The 9563-nt window shown below is 39.2% G+C and overlaps 1 protein-coding gene across 2 annotated transcripts in view; it reads left to right on the top strand.

Annotated features, from left to right (window-relative positions):
- Positions 1-747: 747 nt before the first annotated feature.
- Positions 748-9563, top strand: part of BMP5 (bone morphogenetic protein 5) — a 55039-nt gene continuing 46223 nt past the window's right edge. The window contains exons 1-2 of one of the 2 annotated variants that reach the window (XM_083495658.1): positions 748-1394; positions 1656-2023. In XM_083495658.1, coding sequence (XP_083351784.1) covers positions 1384-1394; positions 1656-2023 — 379 coding nt within the window. In that variant the 5' untranslated portion in view covers positions 748-1383. Of the gene's footprint in view, positions 2024-9563 lie in introns of both variants that reach the window. The other variant, XM_083495657.1, reaches the window with a different exon arrangement.

The raw sequence follows: 9563 nt of genomic DNA, 5'->3' as shown, positions 1-9563 counted from the left end.
TTGACAAGATCCAGCCATGGGAAAATCTTTAGAAATTCAAGATGCTATTAATACGTAATGACAAAGAAACTGATTATTTGTTAAATGTCCAACACATTGCTTCCAACACCTGGTAAATAATTTCTAATTTATCATTCTAAAATGAGTTTCAGCTAAGTAGAAAAGAATGCAACTTTATTTGAAAGGGATACAACCTGACCAAAGTTAAGCACGTTTAAGCATATTAAGCATATTAATTCCAGCTACTTTCTGTATGGCTTCAACATGTTTTTCAGTCCCCACAATCTCAGGTTGTTTTTAGAGTGCTTGACTTTGTTGAATCGTGCTCTTCCAAATTAACAAACCCACATCCAGCACTCAAAGTCCTTGCCCAACAATATTGATGGAATTTTAAAGTACTTAACTTTTGGTGCATCATGCCATAATTTTTACAAGGAGAGAGGTGGGTTGCGGGGTTTTTTAAAAAGTTTTTTCATATATTATGCTAATCAATATGATAAAAAATATAATCCTGTGGACCAAGGATTTTGAAAACATTTTACATGTGCCACACACATAATTATTTTCATTGATATTTGGTGCCACACTCCTTTTGAAGAAGTCATTATCTCACCCTCTTAGAGGCAGGACTGTAATCTGAAGGGGGGGAAATAGCTTTGTCTGGTAACAGAAGGGTTAAGCCATTTCCCCCCTCACTTTGCCCGTTTCAAATTACAATGAGAAGCCTCTTCTCTCCCAGCAGGGTTGTGCTTACATTAGCTTTTAGATCTCTCTTGAAGGGAGCTGCTATGTTTTTGCCTGCTAGAGGTGGAAATAACAGTTAAGGAACTCAAAGGGGCTGGGTGGATTTTCAGCAGGGTCTCTCTCTCTCTTCCCCCCTTCCCTGAATGAATTCAGGGAAAGGCCTTTTAAATGTTTGGTACATGTTTCAGGTTTGCTGGACATTAAGGAGAGAACTTAGGATGTTAATGGTCTCAGCTGATTATTAGGGGGGGGATTAGATGTTACACCACCAAGCTGCAGCTCAGACCAGGAAAGAATGAAAGGTGGGAGAAGAGTCTTAAGCAGTTAATTGAGTTGAAAACATTGCAGGAGAAGACTGCTCTGAGAATGCCTGTGTGACTGAAGATGGTCTGTCGCTTAATAGAACCACATCCCCCAAAACTGGTTCTTTACGGTTCTTTACAGGAATGCCTGCATCAACTAACCAAGTTCTGGTCCTCTGCTCCATCAATGCAGAAAAAACAGTAACAACAGTGGAAAATTGGAAGTCCGAATTTCAGCTTTCTTAGAAAGAACTGCGCCCTGACACATCCTGTAATATTTAAATAAGCGGAGAAATAAAACCAGCAAGATGTTGTGCTCAGAAATGACAACGTTGACATGAAGAATAGGTAATTTACAGTTCACCTCTTTTTTTTGCCCCCTACCCCCCAGCCACCAGGAAAGCAGACCTCATAAGAAAAAGTAGAAGGCGGAAGAAAGGGATTACTTTTTTGTTTTTATTTATTTTGCATATTGATATATATATAAAAAAATATGGACCAAACTGTGCTCAAAGCTCTGGTGAGCTTACTCTGGAATTGTTGGATTCTAATGGGTTCTGTGAAGGCAGGCATAGGAGACAATCACGTCCACTCCAGTTTCATTTACAGGAGATTGCGGAACCATGAAAGAAGAGAGATCCAGAGAGAAATTCTCTCCATCCTGGGCTTGCCTCACAGACCCAGGCCATTTTCACCTGGAAAGCAAGCTTCCTCAGCACCCCTCTTCATGCTCGACCTCTACAATGCCATGACAAATGAAGAAGATACTGAAGAACTGGAGTATTCGCTCAGGGGATCACTTGGCGGAGAGAGCAAAGGGCTGAGGAAGGGGTACCCAGCATCTCCAAATGGATACTCTCGGAGAATACACATATCTCGCACAACTCCGCTGACTACACGGAGCCCTCCCTTAGCTAGCCTGCATGATACCAACTTTCTGAATGATGCAGATATGGTCATGAGTTTTGTCAATTTAGGTATGTTGCTTTCTTTCTTTCTTTCTGATGCGTTCCTCTGTGTTTGACAAGCTAGGAGCCAGGACCTAGAAGCTGGCTTCTGTCATAGCCAAATTGGTCCCTGGAAGGTGTATTAATAATGCAAGCTGATGTTGAGCTAATGCTAAAACAGGCTACATTGTAGGTGGTCATGGGGTGTGTAGGTTTCTCTCACTGTTTATGTTAAAGTCAGTTTTTATAATTCTCCTCTCTCGACTTCTTTCCTTGATGTAATGAAGTTGTGTAGCCTTAGGCTAGTAGCAAGGGGTTTTTATTTGGTTTTTTTTGGTAAAATCTTTTTAAAAATAAGCACGTGAGTTGGTGGATTATGCACTACAAAACAAAACTTAAAGGAATAGGAAGTTGAAGCGTGTTATTTGAAAGTTACAGAATTGTGTGGGAGAAGAAGCAAAAGGACAGACAGTTTGGAAGATAAGTTTTAGTTGTTTCAGAGATTATAGATAGTGATTCAGCCTTACCTTGTGCAACGTTTCTTGGACATAACTACTGTGGTTATTATTATTCTCTAGTAATTGTGCATAAGATTGCAGCCTTTAAAAGATTTCACATCTCTTGAGATTTTTGTTGCTTTTCCTATCTAAGAGGAAGATCTGAGGTGAATATTGTATTGTGAGATGCACTGCCTTTCCTTTGTTGTTATTTTATAGCCACAATTCTCATATTTGTTTAAGTCTGCGAGCCCCCCCCATGCATATTTGAAAAATATTAATTCTATAATATTTAGAATTAGAAACATAATGAATGGAGCATGTTTTAGAGTGTTCAGTTTTTGAGCGTACAATTCAGGGAAGAATATAATTACAATAAACTGCATAATGAAATAATGATCCACATGCCCACCTTGTAATAGAAAAGGTCAGTTCAAGAATGTTGTTACTAAGCAATTGTTTACCAGTTTGCCAGTTTTCAGTTCAAAGGGGGAAATATCTTGCATATGTTGTTCTCTGGTAAGGAGTGTGTGTTCAGCTCTTCAAAATAACCACAACAACATTATTTCCCCTAGTATACAACTATTCTTTCCAGCATACGACCTGAAATATCTTGCAATGGCTGTGTCTTGTAAATAGCACCTTCTGAATTTTTATTCGCTATAGTGAAGTTACTCCCGTCCTCAGCTGCTAATACCTTATGTCCTAGAAAGCACCAAATGACAAAGTTCAGCTGCTATAAGAATAACAATATTTTGCCAGTTCTTTGCTAGCAGAAAGCTGGTTTCAAATCTCTTTGAAAAAATGTACTATTGTGTGCTTTTTAAGGCAATTGCAGTCCGCCTTTTTGTTTGTTTTTGTAAGTATAACTATTCCTCAGGAGTTTCATTTCTCGCATTCCTTTCAAATGTTGTCCTACTGTTACCTTTGCTTTGCCCTTATCTGTAGCTTGATTTAACTCCTGTGCCCAAAGTAAAGTTGAAATGGCTATATAGACCCACGCATATTTGCTAAGGGAAGCCAAGGATTCCAAAAAGTACCAAGCAAGTGTTTAAATTTATGCATTTTAACAGAGATCCTTGATGGAGGCAGATTGACGTATCACATCGTATTCGTTTGCTCTGACTTGTGTCAGGACTGAGCTCCACTGGTTCAAACAGGACCATTCAGTAAATGAATGTGCTATTAAGGAAATACAGTACCTACATCCCCTACGCCCGAATCCTTCATAGATCTTCAGGGGTTAGAGATTATGCAGAACACAGACAAAACTGTTACAAGATTTGCTTTACGGACTATTGTTTTTCTTATGAGTTAGATTCCCACCGACCCCCTCCCTAGATCGTTATTGCTTATATCCTACTATTTTGGAAGCACTTTAAGAAGCAGCTGCATATCAGAGTCTTTTTATGGAATCTGGAATGGAAGGATTTTTTTTCTTGTGGTTACTATGTGCAGACATTATTGAATTTCAAGCTTTATTAGGTTTCTATGAGCTGGTCCATAGTATATCACAGTTCTTCCCCCCTCTGTAGTTGTGCGTTATGTAGCTTCTAAAGCATTTCCCACTTTGCGACATTCATTTCAAAATATCAGTGCATAACGTGAGCTAACTAAACATTTTAATTGTAAACATAGCCTTCTGTCATTGCCATACAATTAAATTATGCTGCAATCCTATACCCACCTACCTGGGAGTAAGCAGCATGAAATGCCGTGGGACTTTGCTTCTAAGAAGACATTTATAGAATTGCAGGGTTAATCCTTCATGTAGAACTATCTTCTATTATTTATTCGAAAACCATCAGGCAATCTGGGTTAAGGTGTAAAAGGGAAAAGATGGGAGCGACAAATGGCCAGTCCTTATTTTAACTCTGCAAGATTTGTTTTACAAAATAATTGAAGCTCTTTGTGACTGGAAGTATCACTGAAGTTCTTTGTGATTCGAGCTATCAGTCAGTTGCAATCAAATTGCTCTGTTTTGGAAGGAGCTGACCGTGTTTAAGTGGAGGGCTATTATCAAATTACAGTACATTAATCCCCCATGAGGTGATAAAAGAATTTGCATAAATCATTGCATTGCCAACTGTAACTGTTAAAAAACCCATATGCTAAAAATAACAAACGTGAAGTGCTAAGTCTTAGAAATGCTGTTTTCTGTGAGCTTGAGGTAATAAAATTAATCTTGAGGGACACGTGTACTATGAGGCATTCCCCCCCCCCTTGAGGAACAAAAGGTGGTCATAATAATTATTCTGACAGAATAATTTTTGATAATGTTTGCATGCTTTGCTAATGAAATTTAGAAGTGCCTGAGGGGTTATTGAAATGCTAATTTTTGAAATCAAGCTAGAGGGGAAAACGAAGTAATCTGCAATTAAGATGATGTCTGCCTTTTCATCATCTCTGAATCCTGATTTCTTCTTCTTAAGAAGTGCAAATGTATACATTTTAAAAATTTGTGTTTTCTTTTCTGCTAGGAGTATTCTCATTTATGTTTTTAATAATGTAACCTCTCATTCTGCTCTTCCCTTTCAGCTGACGTTTGTAACACTGAAATTGTCACCAAAAACCCTTTAAATTTATTGAGAAATAATTAACTTCAGTATTCTAGTACTCAGAGGCAACCAGGACACCTTACTTAACAAAGATAGGTAAATCCATGCCTTTGTTACTATTGCCGTTATCTGATTATGGTAGACAAAAGCTAACAATAGTTTTACCTCATAGTGCCCAGCTTCTCCTCTAAAAGGATCTCCTATAGATTGAAATAAAAACTTGCCAACATTTGGAGATTTGTTTCCATTTTTAGCTTACATTTATTCATTAAAATTCATGTCAGATACGGAATCTGGTTGTTTTCATACCCCACCACTTTTTCTGTTGTGTTTAAAAGCTGAACTGTATAACTGGCATGGGATTTTGATAACACGCCCCCCTCCCCCGCTGTCAGGCAGGAAGGAGAGATACAGCATTCTGGAAGGAGTTTTCAAAATCTGTAGTAATGTGTGATTCAATCCTGGTTGGAAATGTTAATAATAATAATAATAATAATAATAATAATAATTGTACTTAAGCACAGTTCTGTTCAGTGATTCACTGGTGAAATAAAAGGTTGTCTAATGCCTCACTCCCAGGTGATCATTGGAGCTTTGTCTAAGACTAAGTGGATTGCCGACATAAAACTATCTACTCAGATAGACCTCAAAGGATCACTGGGGTTGGGGAACTAGGCTACCTTTTTATTTTACAAATGAGTTGTTGAATAGTGGAAGGCTCTTTACATTCTGTATATTACTTTCAATGAGACTCCCATGAGAGTGAAATAAATACAGGCAGTGGATGATTGATGCTTGGCATATTGTTCCCACGGATAATTCCAAATTCAGTAGACACTATGATTGTACTTGAAGGGACACAGGTGGTGCTGTGGGTAAAACCTCAGCACCTAGGGCTTGCTGATCACATGGTCGGCGGTTCGAATCCCCGCGGCGGGGTGAGTTCCCGTCTTTCGGTCCCAGCTCCTGCCCACCTAGCAGTTCGAAAGCACCCTTAAGTGCACGTAGATAAATAGGTACCGCTCTCTAGCAGGAAGGTAAACGCCGTTTCCATGTGCTGCGCTGGTGCTGGCTCGCCAGAGCAGCTTTGTCACGCTGGCCACATGGCCCGGAAGTGTCTCTGGACAGCGTTGGCCCCCAGCCTCTTAAGTGAGATGGGCGCACAACCCTAGAGTCGGACACGACTGGCCTGTACGGGCAGGGGTACCTTTACCTTTACCTTTATGATTGTACTTATCCTCAATTTTCTTTTTATTTACCAATACTGTCAAGCTGTAGGTTTGAGGACTGAAAAGCAAGGAAGTAATTTAATAGGGTAGTATTCCACTAAGTTTTATTCAGAGCACACCTACTGAAATTAATATCCATTAATTTTAATGGATCTACTCTGATTAGAAATTTGTTGAATACCACTCTTAGTTAGATTCCACTGTAGATTTTCTGTATCTAATTCTTGAATGACCCCCCCCCCATTACAAGCAGCAGGAATAAGCTGAAGAATGGGAGTTTTTAATTCATCTTTTTCATCTTATCAACTACTATTATTTATATACCTCTCCATAGTTCAAATAAATTTCTGAAAGGTTTACACACATGTATACAGTGGAACCTCAGGTTAAGTACTTAATTCGTTCCGGAGGTCCGTACTAACTGGGAATGCCTTATAGTACACGTGTCCCTGAAGCATCACTTTAGCTAATGGGGCCTCCTGCTGCCACCGTGCCGCCGGAGCACGATTTCTGTTCTCATCCTGAAGCAAAGTTCTTAACCTGAAGCACTCTTTCTGGGTTAGCAAAGTCTGTAACCTGAAGCGTATGTAACCTGAAGTGTATGTAACCTGAGGTACCACTGTATATCACTAAGGAAAGACCAGGATCCTGAAAAGCATTGCAGAAACGGTAGGATTTACACATCTTGTACAAACTGAGGGCCAATTCACAGGGTTTTGAGGCTGAGTTGCCCCACTTCAGATTAGCAGTGCTCTCTTATCTTAATGAGGAAAAAATGTGACTTTTGGGCTATACATGGAAACAGCCAGTTTTATATAGCACTGTAACTGCCAGTAAAATTGGCAGCTACTGCTAGGTGTGGGATTTTTTTCCGTTTTGAAAGAAGCAAGCATTTCCACAAGCAAGCAAACAAACCTGTGTTTTCTCCAGTACTCATAACATTCTGATTTATGCTCATGGTAGCATAACACCTGTTGCCTCTCAGTTTTTCACAAAAACATGTTTGCCACAAACTTGGCCAACTCAGGTTGTGAGGGTGGGAAGTATTGTCATAGTAACCTTGGAAAACCTGTCAAAATTGTATTATCTTTATTTGAAATGAAACCAAGTTAAATAGCATGTTTCTCTTACCTAGCAGTGCTCTCCCACATTTCCAATTTTGCCCTTCACTCCCATTTGCTGGTTAAGTACTATATTCACATAAAGAGGTCCGTCAGAAAGGTCATGAATGATTTTGAAAATTGGGTACAGAAAATAGGCAATTCACATTAATGAATGAGTTCTGAAATAGATATATATGTGTATGAGTTATGTGTACAGTTAGGACATTTACTCTAACTGTTCTGAAGTAATTGATCCAGCAGTGTTTTGAAAACACATATTTTATTTTGTTTTTCCTCGTGGATTTGAAAGAGACTCAGCATCTTGGTTTGCCAGAAAAATATGAAAGAAATCACCAATAACCCAAGAGAAACTGATGTAGCAGATGGCTGGGAGTGTATGGTGAAGGGACATACATATGTGTAAAAATATGTACTGTTATTAATAGTTTTGCCATTAGGAAGGAGGCTGATACAGTTCCGCTTGTTTTTTCAGTATCAGTTGCTTTTTCAGACTAAACACAGACTTTGGGCGGGAAGCTGTGGGTTAGGTACAATACATGTCTTACTAGGGAAAAACACACTCATGCACATAGAAAACCTCATAGCAACCGTGAATAGCAATTAAAGTCATCCATAATAACACCTCTTGGTTGTTGATGCAACCTTTTGTTTCCTGGAAAACCATGTGGTGCGTAATATTCCTAACCAGCATGCCGGTTCCTACACAAAGACCTCTGTGACAGCTATCCCTGGCTATGATGAATAATAAGGCAGGCTATTAGGTATTTGCCGTGTGAGGAAAGTGCTTGCATGAAGAATGACTCTCTAGCGGTGAGGTGGTGATTCTTTCCCTGCTTCCCAGGCTGCTCTTGCAAACCCTTCCAAAGAAACCTTTGGTTGGTTGGTTGGTTGGTTGGTTGGCTGGTTGATAAGCTGTGCTTAACTACATGGCTCCATTAGCACTATACATTTAATGCAGTCATGTCTTCGCCCAAAGACCCTTGGGAAGTGTGGCTTGTTAAGGGTTCTGGGAGTTGTCACAGATCTACAGTTCCTTGGGAAGAGAGATTTACTCTGTTAAACCACAAACTACAGTTCCCAGGATTCTGCAAATATAAAACATTAACACAACAGAGCTGAAGTAGTGTTTAACAACAGGATCAAAGCCCATAATCCTATAGAAGATCTAGGATTTAAAACTGTGTTGATTGGTGCTCTTCGTGGAATGCCATCCAGAATCCATGGTAGATGTGGGATTTGAACTTGAATTCCAGGTGCATCTAAAATACTAGCTACTGCAACATAAGATCAAGTAGGATGCAGTTTGTGGACCAGTCCATACATGCTACTGGTTTTCACCCTAACTATCCTTGGGCATGTAAAATATTCAGAGCCTTCTCAGAAAGCATTGTGGTTGAGATGGTGTGAGATTCTTTGAAAGTGAAATCTGTGGTGTGTGTTCTGCAGTGTGCGAGTCACACTCACGAGTGACTACGTGAGGGTGGATTTATGAATATGTAAATCACACATCTATAGTAGCTATATTTCCACCATGGAAACACTGATTGGGATACAATTTGGATAAGCCCTGCAATTGCGTTATTTTTCTGTAATCCTTCTGTGGTTACTCATTCTTACAAATGTGCTCCCAAGTGACAGAATCAAGATACCACCACAGGAAATTAGCTTTCAGTAATTGAATTTCATGGTGTGTGTTTTTACTTGCATTATGCAGCAGGCAAGACAACATAGGTTGTGGTAATGTTTCTGTGTAACTAGTGATCGTGTGAACTTGCCTTTAGCGTGCAGCAATGCTTGCAAAGTTTGACCTAAAAGCAGGCATGCAAGGAAGCAATGATATCCATTTCAACCTGTATTCATCATGGCCAACACTTTTTCTGTAGTGCTACAGTTTTATTACCACCAAATATTATTTTCTCTGTCCAACATTTAATGCAAGTTACATAACTTATGTAACTTTCACCTTACATTCATTTCAATGAAAAGGAAATGCCAGAACAATGTAAAAAAACAGTTCTTATTTACATGTTGCTTGCAGACTAAAAACAACATAGTAGCTGATTTTTGCAGACTTAAAAACAATGTAACTTGATTATATTCACTTAAGTGATTTCCTTTCCTGCCCGCAGAGAAGCACATGAACTACAGCAATTTCTACTGCA

This window comes from Podarcis liolepis (assembly GCF_965112155.1).
Source record: "Podarcis liolepis genome assembly, chromosome: 3".
In the NCBI taxonomy this organism is placed as follows: Eukaryota; Metazoa; Chordata; class Lepidosauria; order Squamata; family Lacertidae; genus Podarcis; species Podarcis liolepis.
Note: the sequence above shows the minus strand (reverse complement) of the source record. Positions and strands in the feature narration are given on the sequence as shown.